The sequence below is a fragment of the Mytilus californianus genome, unplaced genomic scaffold (assembly GCF_021869535.1).
Source record: "Mytilus californianus isolate M0D057914Y unplaced genomic scaffold, xbMytCali1.0.p SCAF_1, whole genome shotgun sequence".
Classification (NCBI taxonomy): domain Eukaryota; kingdom Metazoa; phylum Mollusca; class Bivalvia; order Mytilida; family Mytilidae; genus Mytilus; species Mytilus californianus.
The window spans coordinates 16,524,966-16,543,509 of record NW_026262581.1 but is presented as its reverse complement, the minus strand read 5'-3'; the positions used below and the strand labels follow the sequence as shown (position 1 = coordinate 16,543,509).

General features: G+C 32.3%; 1 protein-coding gene across 1 annotated transcript; it reads left to right on the top strand.

The window, feature by feature from the left end:
• Positions 1-1,005: 1,005 nt before the first annotated feature.
• LOC127700284 (alpha-L-fucosidase-like) lies at positions 1,006-15,684 on the top strand. The gene is made up of 8 exons (XM_052203705.1): positions 1,006-1,373; positions 5,791-5,897; positions 6,780-6,910; positions 8,370-8,500; positions 9,656-9,753; positions 10,914-11,046; positions 12,219-12,389; positions 13,503-15,684. Exons 1-8 carry the CDS (start codon positions 1,021-1,023, stop codon positions 13,759-13,761), a joined length of 1,383 nt encoding a protein of 460 aa, XP_052059665.1. The 5' UTR covers positions 1,006-1,020; the 3' UTR covers positions 13,762-15,684.
• Positions 15,685-18,544: the final 2,860 nt, after the last annotated feature.

The window sequence follows — 18,544 nt, the reverse complement described above, 5'->3', positions numbered from 1 at the left end:
TGAAGGACACCGCTTCCTCACGAACCACTATCTGACTGATGGACCACGCACTACCAACCACTTGGAAAGCTGGCACAGTAAAATCAAGAAGATGGTCCAACACGCACACCCAAATATCTATGAGATAATTGAGGTGCTTTAGAAAACTCAAGCATTCAATGAGTGTACCATCATACAGTATGCTGCAGGAGGGGCCCGTCAACCAAAAAGACGCAGATACAGAGAAATCTATGCAAGACTTCAGGGACTGAAAGCTAAATATGAACAAGGACTTGTGAGTGTGTTAGAATACGCAGATGCAGCATCACACCTTCTGCACTTAAATTAAAGACATTCTTGTACATGAAATTTATAATTGTTTCCAATGTTATGTTTGCATGATATTATGTTTGAGGCTTTAAATGCAAATTTCAGTGCTAATGATATTTATGAAATATTAACAATGTTAACTGTTTTAGTGCTATTGAAAATATATATCAAAATCTATTTATTATTCATTTTCATTTATCTCCTTCAAAGAATCAATTCAATGAAAATTTTACAACCAAATATATGAAGAAGAAAAAAATACATTTTAATATGCATCAATTGCATACAAACTTATCCTATGGAATTTTACAGAGATATATGTACATATAAAATAGCAACATAACTGGAACAGACTATACAATTTTCCAATCAGTAAATCTTTAGTCTTTTTATTTGTCTATACAGGAACATATATATATATATATACTGTTCCCAGGTCTATATAACCATTTGATAATTGGAGTAATTAAAAGTGGGCAAACCAGGATGCATCCAAGTATTATTACTTTCTTTATTTTATATGATTTTTTTTGGCATTGTGTTATTTGAATTGTTTATATACCTTATTTCTTAAAAAAAAATCATTTAGCACTTTTTGGTATGTTACTGCTTAAAATTATTTTGTGGTATGTAGTATTATTTTTGAAAGGTTTTGTGAAGAAACAATTTGTCAAGAGCATATAAATCAGCTGATCATGTGACAGTAAGAAAATGGCAAATGTAAACGAACTATTCTCCTCTGTGTTGTTTCTTATTTTTTCTGTTTCTCAGTCTGTTAAATACGAGCCAACATGGAATTCTTTAGATTCAAGACCACTGCCATCATGGTATGATGAGGCAAAACTCGGCATTTTTATTCACTGGGGTGTCTTTTCTGTTCCCAGTTTTACTTCGGAATGGTTCTGGTACTATTGGAGAGGACCCAAACCACAGAAGTCAGCTGTTGATTTCATGAAGAATAATTTCAGGCCAGACTTTACTTATGCCGACTTTGCATCACAGTTCACTACTGAATTTTATAACCCTGACGAATGGGCAGATATTTTTGCCGCATCTGGTGCGAAGTAAGTGTGTACAGTAGTCCGTACACTCCTTCTCCTTCTTGGAATGTATATGGGAAAATATCTTCTTCTTCTTCTGTTTGTCTGTCCTTGACCATTTTAAATTAGTAATGTAACAATGATATGACATATTTGGTATCAGATCCATTCGCCCATAGTCTGGCCAAAGAGACTGTTGCCCTATTTAAAAAAAAAAAATTTATATTAATGGTATTTGGATTTCTAAATGTATATACATTTGCACCTTTGCCAATATATTTAAAAAAAAATATATTAAAGAAAATATGTATAATATCTTAAAATTCATGAAAAAACATGGAAATATTTTTAAATTAAATTGCTTGTTTAAGCGAGCAATGATGAGATGATTGGCTTCATTGTTACATTGTTTTTATTTAGAATTAATTTTAATAACTGTCATGATGGTTGTAATGCTTGCAGGCTAATGAGGTATAATTATGATGTCTGATCTCGTCTTTGGCGGTTTGATAATGAAAGTTTAAATGAATTAATCCGCTTGGAACACAGGCACTTGTCTCTAAAAAAAAATGGTCAGAGATAAGTGCCTGTGGGTTGGAATGATTATGGAATCAATTCATTCTTCCATAAAGTATATACATACAGATAACTTGGTAAAACATCATGAACATGTAAACAGAAAAGAAAAAAAAAATAGAAGAGAAAAAAAACCCAGATACAAAATGTAACTTGGACTACGGTTGTTTTATAATAAATACCTTGTATACCTATGCACTTCAGTGCAAATCAAAGGAAAATAATTAATATTCTATGAAATTTTCAACACACTTCAACATACTCTATTCAAATACTATATATTATACTATTATACAACAAGACAACAAAATGAAATCAGAATCGGGCTAACGGGTATTAGGGTGAACAGGTACATGTAATAGGGCGACATGAATCAAGGCGAATGAACCCGGATTCCCTTGTGAAAATGACTCCTCTGAGTCTGATTTACAGAATGCTCTCATACTTGGTAAGATTGTTTGTCATCGTGTGTAGTAGATCATATTATACTGGCATTTTGTTTTGATCTATTAGACTGTTTTACAGAAAGCTCTCACACTTGTGTAGTTGACCATAATTTCAAAACGTTTTGATTTGACCTTTTTTTTTAAGTATTGTGACAATGACACCTTTTGAATGCAACTCCTCTGAGACCATTTGACAGAGGGCACTTATACTTGGTACTATATTGTTTGTCCTCTTGTGTAGTTGACCATAATCTTGGCATTAAATGTCATTTTGATTTGATCATCTTTACAGGAGTTATAGTACTTTGACCATTTTTTGAAGTATTGTAAAAGTGTCAACTTGTTAATGTAACTCTTCAAAGACCATTTGACATCAAGCTCTCATACTTGGTAGGATTTTTTGTCATTATGTGTAGTTGAGCATAATATTCCATGGATTTTATTTTGATCATAAGTCAAAAACTAATGCAGATAGAGCAAATTTGACATAGGTGAAAGTACATGTATCTCTCCTGCAGAATTCTCAGAAAAATCAGACAACCTATTTTGGAGTTTTTAACCCTGAAATGTCAGTTTTTAGTAAGTTTTTGACTAGCAAATTTGACATGCATAAGTAGAATAAATCAGCAGGTCAAGGTCTATCTCCTGAGGAATTTTCAGAATAACAACAACCTGTTTTAGAGTTAATTGCCCCTGAAATGTCAATTTAAAAAAAAAATCACAGTTTTTGGCTATTTTCCTAAAATTATAACTGATAGAGAGAACTTTTAAACAGTAAACATGACTAGAACAATATAAGATCGGCAAACAAATCAAATTTATATCATTTCGATTTTTAATTTTTATACGACCGCAAAAATTTTTGCGGTCGTATATTGGTATGACGTTGGCGTCGTCATCATCATCGTTGTCGTCGTCGTCGTCCAAAGACACATTGGTTTTCGCACTCTAACTTTAGTTTAAGTGTATGGATCTCTATGAAATTTTACCATAAGGTTCAATACCACAAAAGGAAGGTTGGGATTGATTTTGGGGGTTATGGTACCAACAGTTAAGGAATTAGGGGCCAAAAAGGGGCCAAAAATAAGCATTTTTGTAACTTCCAGACATAACTTGTGTGTTAGTGTATGGATCTCTCTGACATTGTACCACAAGGTTCCATATCACAAAGGGAATGCTGGGATTGATTTTGGGGGTAATTGCCTCAAAATATTAGGAATTAGGGGCCAAAAAAGGGGCAAAAAACAAGCATTTTTCTAGTTTCATGACAATAACTTGTGTGAAAGTGTATGGATCTTTCTGAAATTGTACTACAAGGTTCCATATCACAAAGGGAAAGCTGGAATTGAGTTTGGGGGTAATTGCCCGAAAAGTTTAGGAAGAAGGGGCCAAAAAGGGGCCAAAAATAAGCATTTTTCTAGTTTCCAGACAATAACTTGTGTTCAAGTGTATGGATCTCTCTGAAATTGTACTACAAGGTTCCATATCACACAGGGAATGCTGGGATTGATTTTGGGGGTAATTGCCTCAAAATTTTAGGAATTAGGGGCAAAAAAAGAGGCAAAAAACAAGCATTTTTCTAGTTTCATGACAATAACTTGTGTGTAAGTGTTTGGATATTTCTGAAATTGTACTACAAGGTTCCATATCACAAAGGGAAAGCTGGAATTGAGTTTGGGGTTATTGCCCGAAACGTTTAGGAATTGGGGGCCAAAAAGGGGCCAAAAAACACATTTTTCTAGTTTCCAGACAATAACTTGTGTTCAAGTGTATGGATCTCTCTGAAATTGTACTGCAAGGTACCATACCACAAAGGGAAGGCTGGGATTGAGTTTGGGGGTGATGAATCATAAGGGGGTTCAAAAAATTGGGGGGGGGATTTTTTTTTTTTTTCCTTTTTTTTCTTTTTTTCCTTTTTTTTTCTTTTAAAATTTTCCATTTTAAGTTGGTTATTTCTGATTTATATTTAAAAGCAAATAATAATGATATGGTAGGAGATACACACCAAACAGGATGTGTAAATTATTATATAATAAGTATTGTGCAATAGCAAGAAATTTTCAATTGCACAGTATTGCACAATAGCAAGAAATCTTCAATTGCACAGTATTGCGCAATAGCAAGAAATCTTCAATTGCACAGTATTGCGCAATAGCAAGAAATATCCAATAGCACAATATTGCGCAATAGCAAGAAATTGTCAATTGTGCAGTATTGCGCAATAGCAAGAAATATTCAATTGCACAGTATTGTGCAAAAGAAGATACTTCGTATAAATTGCTTATTTCTTGACCAATTTCAATGGGGTTTTATTCTTGAATTCTTGGGGTTCTTTAATATGCTGAATCTAACTGTGTATTAAGTTTTTGGATTTTGGGCCCCGTTTTTAAATTGGTCCACATTGAGGTCCAAAGGGTCCAAAATTAAACTTTGTTTGATTTCATCAAAAATTGAATTATTGGGGTTCTTTGATATGCCGAATCTAACCGTGTATTTAGATTCTTAATTTTTGGTTCCGTTTTCAAATTGGTCTACATTAAGGTCCAAAGGGTCCAAAATTAAACTAAGTTTGATTTTAACAAAAATTGAATTCTTAGGGTTCTTTGATATGCTGAATCTAAACATGTATTTAGATTTTTGATTATGGGCCCAGTTTTCAAGTTGGTCCAAATGGGGGTCCAAAATTAAACTTTGTTTGATTTCAACAAAAATTGAATATATGGGGTTCTTTGATATGCTGAATCTAACCATGTATTTAGATTTTTGATTTTTGGGCCCCGTTATCAACTTTGTCCACATTGAGGTCAAAAGGGTCCAAAATTAAACTTTGTTTGATTTCATCAAAAATTGAATTCTTGGGGTTCTTTGATATGCTGAATCTAACCATGTATTTAGATTTTGGATATTGGACCATAATAGGTGAATGTCCAATTTAAAATTTTTAAGTTCTTAGACCACATTCATTCTGTGTCAGAAACCTATGCTGTGTCAAATATTAAATCACAATCCAAATTCAGAGCTGTATCAAGCTTGAATGTTGTGTCCATACTTGCCCCAACTGTTCAGGATTCGACCTCTGCGGTCGTATCAAGCTGCGCCCTGCGGAGCATTTTATTACTTCATAAAATTCTTTTCTTTTACATAATTAAACTCCCCAATATAAACAGAGTTGGAGAGATTAAAATTTTCCCCTGTTCTATAAATTTCAGACATAATACTCCATCAAATATTTTCTGGAAAAACACTATTTCAGGTATTTTTTTGGCAAAGAATGAGTTAAGTGTGTCAGTATAACAACTTGGGCATCATGATTATTTACATTGAGCTCTAGATGTCTTTTAATTTGGTTGCTGTCTCAAATATGTAAATCACGCGTCTCTATTTATTGATACTATAAGCATTTTTAAATTTTATTGTAGATATATTGTTTTGACAAGTAAACATCATGAGGGATTTACCAACTGGCCATCAAGTTACTCTTTTAACTGGAATTCAAATGCTTCTGGTCCAAGCAGAGATCTTGTTGGTATGTGTTTCCATAATAGATAAGGAAACGAATTCTGTGCATTTCTATGTTCTATGAAGTCTATATATATATATAACCGGGATATATAAATGGTATGCTTATTGTTGTGTGTTATAGATTGGGATTATGTGGGTTTTTTATATATACAGTATAATTAAATAATAATTAGCATACAGGGTTTGAAAAATTGCCATGTTATAAATCATTTGATGATTATCTAAATTTGATTTATCAAAATATTGTTATTTTATACATTTAGGTAGTTGGTTTGCAGTTGCATTTAAAAAAAAGCCATTATGGCTAGATTTGGAGAGACCCTCTCCAGTAATGAGCACTATAAATGTACACCTATCTGATCGTCACTCTTCTTTCTAAGATTACATTTAATGATGAGTTTCACCTTTTAAGAATTTCGTTGTTATGTGAATAGAATGGCAATACTCATTTAAATTTATTGCTGCAAAACATATTATTATTATTACACTTAAAAGTTATAGTGAATCCCAAATTTAATTATGGATGACTCCTGGTTACTTTTATGTAAACAATCTATTATTGATAAACCTTGAAATATAGACCTGAATTTAAATCATCAAATTTAAATTTATAATAAAGCTAAACCTTCTGGTCCACCATTTTAAAACTCCTAAAAATTGATATATAATTAACTTATTTTCATATGAAATATTTACCACTAGAGGTAAAGTCAACAACTTACAGTCTATTAGTTCAACATAATGAAATGTTATGACTTGTTTTGGTACAGGTAGACAAAACTAATTTTCAGTAAAATCAGGCATTATGGCTAGTGTTTTATACCACATAATGTGATTATTTCAGTAAAATAAATATGATATAATTAAATTTATTCATATTTTTCAGGTGAATTAGCAAGTGCTATCAGAAGCAGGACTCATATTAGATTTGGCCTGTACCATTCTCTATTTGAATGGTTTAATCCTTTATACCTCCAAGATAAAGAGGCAAACTTTACAACACAGAATTTTGTTAAGGTAAAATTGAGAATGGAAATGGGGAATGTGTCAAAGAGACAACAACCCAACCATAAAGCAGACAACAGCCGAAGGCCACCAATGGGTCTTCAATGCAGTGAGGAACTCCCTCACCCGGAGGCGTCCTTCTCTCGCTCGGACACACTCCATAATATAGTATATTATAAGAGCATAAACCTGAAGCATGGGGAGGCACTCTACTGTCTCCACACGGCACTAAAGACAAACTCTGTAAAAAAGTAAAATTGAGAATGGAAATGGGGAATGTGTCAAAGAAACAACAACCGGACCATAGAGCAGTACATGTATATGATACTTTAAATTTGATAAAAAAGAGATAGAGGTATACAATGAATCTCAATACAATTGTGAATAAGCCAACAACACACAAGAAAACCATGAAAGATATCCACAGGTCTTCAAATATATTCAAGATCAACAATAGACATGAGTCTATACAGTACATGTATTATCAAACTTCTAAATTATCCAGAATCCTGACTTTTGTCCTTTATTGGATGAATTTAACATAAGATACAAAAAAAATGTGAGATATTAGGGAAGTTAATCTGGCAATAGCGACAGCATTAGCTTTCTCTTTAAAGCCTTATATTTCAGAAGGTAGAAGTGCTGAAAAATCTGTATCGGGTATACAGATGCCACATGATCTATAGTTTCTGTCTGTATGTCCATTGTCCTTGATCTCATTTTCATGGTTCAATCAACATGATCAATGACTGCTTAAAAAGATATATATTTTTTTTATCTTTATAATATAATTTGTTTTATGACAAGATTTTTTTCAGTTATTATGAGGGCAACTATGTTTGATGTATAGAATCATTGCAAAGTATAAACATCTGTCTGATAGGGTTCACCGTAGCTCAAACTGATTTTATGGTTTCAGTGTTTGACGTTAAGTTTTTGTGATTTGGTCTATTTCTTAGATATTATAAGCAATAGGACGACTATTTGGTACAACAAAGACTGTAGGGTGTACCTGTCTCTTTGATTGAGGTCATCTGACATTGACTCTCAGTTATTTTTCATGGTTTACCTAGGCCTATAAACAGGAAAAACATTTCAGTGTGTCCACTCTTGTTGGAATCATGTTATTGATATTAATATGTGTATAACTGTTTGCCTAGTGATAATTTGGGATGTTTGGGCCATCTTCTTGTTAGTTCCTGAATGAAGACACACAGAGTGACAATTTTAATAGCAGAATACCTCATTCTTGTACTCTTGTGAACTGTATAATCTTTATTCTTGAATTCTTTAAGAATGAAATTTCTCTTTGCCTCTTGAAACAAAATGATTTAAACCAGATTGCTCCAAGGTATGATAAAGTGACCGGCAAAAACCAGATAATTGCATTTTGCAATTATAAAAAAGGAAAAGTACATGATGTAGCACTGTAGGCTTTATCAATGTAATCCAATTCTGACTTAACTTTTAGCACAAGACCATTCCAGAACTGTATGAAATTGTCAACAAATACAAACCAGAAGTTGTGTGGTCTGATGGAGATGCTGGACCTGATACATACTGGACATCAAAGGAATTCTTAACTTGGTTGTATAATGAGAGGTAACACACTGTTCTTAAGTTTTTAAGTGTGCATCATACTGCTGCATTTGTGTAATAAGAAAATGCATTACACTTGTAATTTCCTCCTTCAAACCCAATGTAGAAAAATAGATAATTGAAAATGGTATATTCCTTAGATTAAAAAAATTGTTACATTATTTGATGTTCTAATAATAACATAATGCTAAAATGCATAGTTTAAATCAGAAAAAAAATATGTAAATGTGTATTAAAAGTTTAAATTGCTTTTTGGGAGAACCAAAACATCAAAAAGACAAACAACAGCCTACAAAGCATTATACATAAAACTAATGAATGAGCAACATGAAACTCAACAAAATGAGGGTGATCTCAGGTGCATTGAAAGTATAAGTAGATCCTGCTCTGCTAATGGCATCTGTCTGCAGGGCTGCCAAGTCTCACGCTCTTAAAGTGAGACTCACTCGTTTTCATGCTTATTTGGTGGCATTTTCCTTTGATCTAATGTTTTTCTCTTTGATCTTTACAATTTTGGCCAAATCTCATGCATTTGCTTCATGAAAACTTGGCAGTACTGTGTATGTGTTGCTCATGACATGTAATATTTTGGTGACATGTTTCTAATTATAAAAATAATATGTGGGTAACCAAAAAATATAGCATGTATACTTTCTTCCAGTCCACCATTGACCATTATTAAGCCCTGCTTAACAATAGTTAGGGGTTTTATTGTTTTCTGGTCTGTTTATATTGTTTTCTGGTCTGTGTGTCAATTAGTCAATTAGACCATCGTCCGTTCCGAATCAAGGTTTTGGTTTAAGATAGTTTACCATGAAGTTTCTGTTGCATGAACTGAATAGTTAGTGCACTTGTTCAATATGATGTGAACTTTAAAAAATATATGCCCAATTAGGGTTTTGACGAATTTCACGGTTCAATGAACACAGAAATGTGATAAGTGTCAGTAGGGCATGGTGTCCTATGAACACACTCCTTATTAACAAATGTAAAAGGAGAAACATAATAGTAATTTGAAAACCCTGTTATTCTAAATACATAGTGTATGTTCTAAGACCCTATTGTCAGATTAAATTTGTAGGAATTTTTTCCATGAATCACAGATACATTTACATTTTCTAAGAAGATATAGCTTTTATTTACCATTTTGTTTTTCAGCCCAGTTAAAGACACTGTAGTTACCAATGATAGATGGGGTAAAGGTTGTGCATGTAAACATGGGGGATATTACACCTGTCAAGACAGATATAATCCAGGTACTGTGGATTCATTATTATTTGTCAGATAAACTTTTTTTTGTGGATGTAGAGTGTATAGATAAACCACAAATTTGAATGTTCAACGAAGTACACATTTTCTATACCCTTGTTTACAGACTCTGGCAAATCCACATATATGTTTCTATCCTTTAAAGTATGTGTATTCTTATCGGCACATATATGTTTCTATCCTTTAAAGTATTGTATTCTTATCGGCACATATATGTTTCTATCCTTTAAAGTATGTGTATTCTTATCGGCACATATATGTTTCTATCCTTTAAAGTATGTGTATTCTTATCGGCACATATGCGTTTCTATCCTTTAAAGTATGTGTATTCTTATCGGCACATATATGTTTCTATCCTTTAAAGTATGTGTATTCTTATCGGCACATATGCGTTTCTATCCTTTAAAGTATGTGTATTCTTATCGGCACATATATGTTTCTATCCTTTAAAGTATGTGTATTCTTATTGGCACACATATGTTTCTTTCCTTACAGTATTGTGTATTCTTATCGGCACATATATGTTTCTATCCTTTAGGAAACCTGTTTCTTTTTATTTATGTTATGCCACTGCCACTAGGCGAAAGGTGCATTAAGTGCTACCATTGACTGTCCATCTTTCCGTCCTTCCGACTTTCTGTCCTTCCCTCTGTCCCATTTTTGGTTTCCCCACTGTAACTTTATTTTACTCATCCAAATCTTATGAAACTCGTACAGAATGCAAACAGAGTTTAAATTTGGGCATTGAGTCACTTACCATTATAGAGGTTTGCCTCTTTTTAACTGGGAAAATTGCAAAGCATGAGCAGGGATAGTCATGTCCTCAGATACATTCTTCTTTTATTTTTGAGATGTTGATCCTTCAAGATTTGAATTGGCAGTTTATGAGTCATAACTTGTTCAGACTTCAATAGGGTCCATGATATTTTGAATACATGAGTATCTGTATAAATGTAAATGTTGAGAACATATGTTAATTTCAGAGTGTGTTATTTGCAGTCATAGTTAACAAAGTTCTGCTTGAAATTTCTGTTTTGATACAAAAGTTGTAAGAACAACCATGTGGCAAAGAATTGAGAAAAAAGTATTTTAAGAACATTAAGAAATGTTCAAAGCATTTCAGCAGTGGAAATTTGTCTATTTACAGGTACAAAACAGAATCATAAATGGGAAAATTGTATGACTATAGATCGACAGTCATGGGGTTACAGAAGAAACACAAATCTTAATCAGTTCCTCAGTGTCCATGAAATAATATCTACTCTAGCTTCTACTGTAAGGTAAGGTTAACTGGTTACCTACTGTTATCTACTCTAGCTTCTACTGTTAGGTAAGGTAAGGTTAACTGGTTACTTACTGCTATCTACTCTAGCTTCTACTGTAAGGTAAGGTAAGGTTAACTGGTTACTTACTGTTATCTACTCTAGCTTCTACTGTTAGGTAAGGTTAACTGATGATTGCTGTACCTAGTGGCCCAGATTGCTGAGTGGTCTAATTAGTTATACTACTGTATCACTTACCTGTCAACACTGAGGTTTCGAGTTCAAATCCCGCATGTGGCAGGTGCATTGGACTCCAATCTTAATTGACTAGTCAACTGATTTTTATATAGAAATAAGAAGATGTGGTACAAGTGCCAATGAGACAACTCTCCATCCAAGTCACAATGTGTAAAAAGTAAACAATTATAGGTCAAAGTACGGCCTTCAATATGGAGCCTTGGCTCACACGGAACTGCAAGCTATAAATAGTTTGTTCATATATTGTGCTGTTACACCACTGTCCCAGGTTAGAGGGAGGGCTGAGCGCTCACAAACATGTTTAACCCCGCCACATACTTTATGTGCCTGTCCCAAGTCAGGAGCCTGTAGTTCAGTGGTTGTCATTGGTTCATGTGTGTCATATTTGTTTTTCGTTAATTGTTTTGTTATAAATCAGGCCGTTAGTTTTCTCAATTGAATTGTTTTCATATTTTTCATATCAAGGCCTTTAATAGCCTACTATACGGTATGGGTTTTTCTCATTGTTGAAGGCCGTACGGTTGCCTATAACTGCTTACACCCACTTTAGTGGATAGTTGTCTCATTGACAATCATACCTCATCTCTTTATTTTCATAGGATTGTCATATATTTCAGACCTCTTTTATATAACATGATAAATACATCAGTAAAGTTCAAATATATTGCTGTATAATTGGCTAACTGTATAGTTGGCTAAGCACTTAAAGGGAAAAATTATCTGAGAAAATAATTTATTTTACTGTATTTGATAGGATTTTTGGGTCATGATATTTTGCATATTGATTCAACTTTTTGTCATGAGGAAGGTCCTTTAAACATATCATTTATAACCCAGTATTTCTAAGGTGTCTACCAGCAAACATTTGGTTAAAGCTTGATGATCTTGTTACACTTTTTATAAAAATTAAGTTGTGTAATTATATATTACAGCTGTGGAGGTAACATGCTAATGAATGTGGGTCCAACAAAGGAAGGAAAAATAATACCATTGTTTGAAGAGAGACTGAGAGATTTAGGGAAGTGGTTGAATGTTAATGGAGAGGGTATATACAGCACTGTACCATGGAGTCACCAGAATGACACTGTTACTAAGAATGTTTGGTATGTTTTAATAGAGTAATTACATTTTACTGTATATTGCGAAATTTGTGCGTGTGTCTACTTTTTTGCTATATTCCTGGAAGGCATTTGACTGCAAAATTTGATTTACAGAAATATTTCACCGGTAATTTAAAAGCACTAAACAAGATCCTAAAACAGTTACAATGAAGACAGCAAAGAGTTAACTGTCCCTTGTAAGGTCCGAACAACAAACAAATCTTGACACAAATAATACCTGATATATAATGGCCCTCAAGTATTTAAGTTATGTTATCAATTCATGATTTCAAATAATCATAACTTATATGTTTTACCTTGTGTGATTGTCTTTTACAACTCTACCACTGTGTTTTCAAGACTGTTGGATATAACTACCTCTGTCCCTATCAGACATAGTGATCATTTCCTTTATTTAAAAAAAAACACTAATCTATATAAAAATAAGAAGATGTGGTATAATTGCTAATTAGGCAACTCACCACCAGAGACCAAATGACATAGAAGTTAACAACTATAGGTCATTGTACGCCCTTCAACAATGAGCAAAAAACCCATACCTCATAGTCAGCTATAAAAGGCCCTGAAATGACAAATGTAAAACGAAAAAACTAATGGCTTGACATACATGTATCATCATTATGGTTATTAAAAAAATATGTCTAGGTCATTATTGCTGCTATAACACTTTCATCATGACATATCTTGAAAATAAATTAGCATATATGCAAATATTAAATAGTTTATACATTAATATGCATGTGTAAATGATAAAATTATTTTCAAGTAGTCTAAGAGTGGTCACTTCTAAGTCTCTGATAAACTTAAGACTCCTGTAACAAAATATTTTTAAAATACCTGACTAATTTTCCATACTGTTTTGTTTTTTTGTAGTACAAGAGACAAAATTAAATTAATTAATTACTTTGTTTACTGCAAATAAATGTACTGTGGTAGATTCCAGGAGGTGTAGAGGACATATATCCCCTATTTGATAAAAAAAAATATCATTATTTGGTCATTAAACCATATATAAGTTGTCTAAAATCAACACATATTGTTTCATATGAATACAAATGAATACACAGCATAATAATCTTAAAATGAATTTTACAGGTATACCATGAAGAACTCAGGAAATAGTAAAGTTGTATATGCTATACTTTTATCCTACCCAGAAGATACTGTCCTAAAGTTAGGAGCACCTATCCCATCACAGACCACAGAAGTTACCATGCTGGGATATCCTAACAATTTTAAATGGATCTCAGGACCAGGAGGTCAAGGACTTTACATAACTATCCCTACGATCTCTTGGAATATGCTGCCTTGTCAATGGGCTTGGGTGCTGAAAATTACAGGGTTGGGAAACTAATATCTAGCTCAAGTAGATCTCAAATTCAAGTGCAATGATTGACTTACTTTTTCTGCAATTGTAACTGAAATCATATCAGAGGACTTTAAATCTTTAATCACAGTCATCTGGTGTGGTTTACACAGTTTTAAAGAATAATAGAAAAAATACAATGTGAGCCTGATCTGCTGTTTAATGCATTAAGGAGACCTGTTTTATTCTGAAAATCATTGACCACAATCTTCAACCCAAATAATTTTAAGTGCATATGGGTTGAGACATACAACTTAAAAATAAATTAGATTGGTTAGTTCAACTTGCCAATGTTGTTTGGAGTCCAAAATCAATATCTGAATTAGACAAAATCAGACAAAATTATATCTTTTTTCCAAATGCTCAACTAGATGTCACAGTGACATCATCACGTATGAAATGTACCAGAACTTGTTGATTTTGTATTTGAGGTATTTCTAAATAATTTTTTGCCAATTGCATATTGTAATAAGGTAATTTAACTAGATTTTTTGAAGTTTGAGGGATAATATTTACCGGTAATTAATTTATTCTTACAAAAAATGTGGTCTATTTGCTTATTTTGAATATGAACACTCATTTGTGTATTATGGATACATATTTAAAAAGAATCTCATATAAAAATAAGGAGATGTGGTATGATTGCCAATGAGACATGTTCATTTACTTCTCCAAGGGGAAATTATTTAATGAAATGGTCTTTTTGTACATAAGCAGATAGTTATATGGATGGTGATTACCAAATTTGTGGTTTTGTTGAACTTTCAGGTGGAAATTAATTCAAAAACTAGAACAATGTTATTTAAGAAGATATTATAATGTTTACTACTGTAAATTCAGAAATTATTGCGATGTTTTTATTATCGCGAAAAATGCGACAGGGTTATAATCGCAATAATTTAAACTCGCATTTTGAAATTCTTTATATGAATTAAACAGGATTTTTCTCAATATCGCCAAAATTAAAATCGCATTTTAGTCTAAAATGGCAAAATCGCAATAATAAATGCACGCAATAATTTCTGAATTTACAGTATTTCTATTGGGAATTTGGTTATGATTAAAAATTTAAAGTGTATGCATGCCTCCAATGAACTCATGCCTGCCAAGTTTTTTAAAATTGCCATAGGGGATTTTAAGCGCAAGAGGACCTAATGCTCCTCTTATATTATTATAAATGTTCTAAATCTACTACTAAATTGTTTGAATGAGTATATATGTGCTTAAATACCCTTTTAACTCATTTGAATGCCTGTTTTGAGGTCTTCAGTTTATATAATAAAAAATTTCAAAATTCAAGTCAACATCTCTCATGGGTGATATCCCCTTAAATCGGGATAGTTGGCAGGTCTGTGAACTTAGTTTTATACAGATGCTATTGGAAATGTATGTTAGGGCTATAATCATCATCATGTGTACTACCAGGTGAGCAATACTGTTATACAGAGATTACTTTGAGCCTCCAGTTCTGAGTGCATGTATGTGATTCTTTCAGAATTTTCTTACAAGCAGTGTAATACCAAGGACAGTTTTACTTTTTTTTAGTACATTTATGTGTTTTTCCGTCCTTTTTTTTAACTTTGAGGAGAACTATGAAAATTACCTGTTTATGTAGTGTTTTATCAAGACTGAAAATATGAATATGATATGAAATAGTAGCACTGTTTAAATTGTCATAAGAGACAAAATTATGTAAATTTTGATTACCCAGCTTTTTAAAAATGCCTGAAAACATGAGAATCTCTTAATAAAATATTTTGAAAGTACGGTTGTAGGTAACAGTTTCACATTCCATTTATTTTCTATCTATGCATTGTTTGATATGAATTGTTATATGGTTCTAGTTTGATATATTTTATTTACTTTTCTCTTTGTAAACTTTTGATACAAAATAAATGAAGTGAAACCTTGTCTTGTGTCAAAATTTCTTCATGTTTATTTTGGAAGAATTTGGTGTTGACTGCTAGTCTTTAATACTTTCTGTTCACTGTTGATTCATATATATTCGTGGGTACCAATTTTTGTGGATTGAGGATAGATTGTATTCCGTGGATATTTGATTCATGGTTTTGCCATTGTCTGCTTACAGCCTATTAAAGAGGGTGTTAATGGGGTTTACAGAATAGAGAATAATGGGCCAAAAAATAAAGAATAGAGAAAAATGGGCAAAAAAAAATGAAGAATACAGAATAATGGGGTACTAAAATATAAAGAATAAGTGCAAAATTAAAGAATTGGGTAAAAATATATTGCTTACAGAAAAGAACAATATCCAGAATACAGTTATCAAATAATTACAGAATAGCCATTATTTTTAAAGATTAAGAATAATGAGCGAAAAAAAATAAAGAATACAGAAATAAAGCATCCCCCATCCATACCCTCATTAAAAATTTATACTTCCTTGAAAATTTGAATTCATGGTTCATCTTTACCAACGAAATCAACCAAAATTGGTATCCCATGAATAATAATAAATCAACAGTAATTTGTCTTAATTTCAAGACAATTTATGGCTTGACATATTGTATAGGCATCTTTCTATTGTTTACTAGAAAGTAGTTAATAAATAGTAAAAAGACATCTGCAGGTTGCTTATTTATTGTGTTAGATGACATATCTTCAAAGCATAACGATTTGAATACCACTAACAGCATTTTTTTTATTTGATGCAAAATCTGTTGGAATGACTTCAAGTTGATACTATTGATGCTGTATATATATATCAGTCCTTGTGTTGTTAGTTAAAAGAAATCGTGTCCAAATAAAAATTTACATTTTTGCCAAAATGGCTTAGTCCCAGTCTAATTGGCTGTCTTGAATGTCTTACTGGAAGTTTTATATTGAAAAAAAATATTGAAAAGGGTTTAAAAATGAGTTCATAAGAAATTTCCAACCTACTAAAAAGATTCACTACCACCTTAAAGGTGAAAATTCAATCTCAGTTATTAAAATGAAGAATAGTTGACATTTACAAATTAAAATAAGGAGGTGTGGTATGACTGTTAATGAGGCAGCTATCTACAAAAGTTTACAATACACTTCAATAACAAAATTCTACTAGAATAAGATCTCTGACATAAAGACATTTTAACCAAGTCTCATGATATATATCCCTTTCGGTACTTTAAAAGAGATCTTTCAACAACTGCTGCTTCAAATAGACCATTTGTAAAGTAATGGTTACATTGTGGATGTTCAAGTCAGATTGACTTGATGACAGCACTAAAAATGCTTTGTTTTTTTTTCATTTTAATTCCTTTTTAGCTCATCTGACCTAAAAACTATATTAAATGATCATCAATACAGTATCTACAAAATGTCAATACGGCCAAAACCATTAGATGACCCCTAAAGGAGTTATTGCCCTTAAACGACTATTTTAGACTAATTTTAGTGTTTTTAGCCTATAATCACAAAACCATATCAGAAACTGCTAAAATTATCAGCAATACAAGATCTAGAAAAATGTCAATTTAACCTAAACAATTGGGAGACTGTTAGGAATTATTGCCCTTAAATGACGATTTTTTAGTAATTTTTGTGTCCATCATATACTTTTTCATAGATCTCCTTTTCTGAAACTTATGAACTAATTTCAACCAATCTTTGGGTGAATGATCCTTAGTTTAAACTTTGTGGGTTTATTTATTAGCCAACCAGCATGACCACCATGGCTAAAAATAGAACATAAGGGTAAAGTGCATTGTCATATCTTGAAAACCCACAATAGATGAGAAAAATCTGAGAAGACAAAAATTATCAGAATGACAAGATCTACCTACTTCCTATATTCACTAAAATTATCAGATGACTCCTTAAAGGAGTTATTGCCCTATCATGACAATGTTTGGCTAATTTTTATGATTTTGCTTATTATCTCAAAATTCATAATAGATGAGTAGAAACTGTGAACTAAAATGATCAGCCAAACAAGATCCACAAAAATTCTAATAAAACTGAAACCATTACGTTAACACTAAGGGGTCATTGCCCTTCAATACGATTTTTGACTAATTTGCATGTTTTGTCTTGTTATCTTGAAAACTACTATCGATAGGTAGAAACTGCATGTAGAGTAAAAATAATCAGCAACACAAGATAAAAAAAAAGATATTTTGGTCATGGATAATATACTAGTCTATAATGTTGGGGAATGGTTAATTGACTCGTTGTTCATGATGCATATACATCCAGGTGAGCGACACAGACTCTTTATAGTCTAGAGTATCAATATTGGTTGAAGTCATCCGTAGATTTCATTCATAGGTAAGACAGACGCGCCTTTAAAGCCAACTAAATGAGAACTGTTCAAGCAGCAGAACAAATTTATGTTTTCACTAGTACAGTTGGACAATGCAGTCTTGAGTTGTTAAGCTGATGGTTTCTTAAAGACCTCACAATGAAATACGCTCAGCTAATTGTGTACAGACAGAGGAGTGTCTACAATCAAGATGATATGGATTTGTTTTCAACATAGATACCGGTAATAATGGGCAAAGATTGAGAATAAAGGGTACACAAATAAAGAAAAGAGTAAAATAGGCAAAAAATAATAACGAATTGAGAATAATGGGCAAAAAATACAGAATAGAGAAAATAGCCGAAAAAATTAAAAAATACAGAATTATAGGAAACCAACCATCCAGACCCTCATAAATACATCGACTAGGTAATGCTCGTGATAGGTTCTTTTTATTCACTTAACTCGCTACCATACAAGAAACTAAACAATTGTCTTCAGGAAAACAATGCAAAGCTTCTTCTATGT

What these genes read in the sequence shown, in the direction of transcription:
- LOC127700284 (XM_052203705.1), top strand. Translation starts at nt 1,021, where the DNA reads ATGGCAAATGTAAACGAACTATTCTCCTCTGTGTTGTTTCTTATTTTT. An exon ending in TCCAAGCAGAGATCTTGTTG is followed by an intron (nt 5,898 to 6,779) that starts GTATGTGTTTCC and finishes CATATTTTTCAG; the next exon opens with GTGAATTAGCAAGTGCTATC. An exon ending in ACTCTAGCTTCTACTGTAAG is followed by an intron (nt 11,047 to 12,218) that starts GTAAGGTTAACT and finishes TATATATTACAG; the next exon opens with CTGTGGAGGTAACATGCTAA.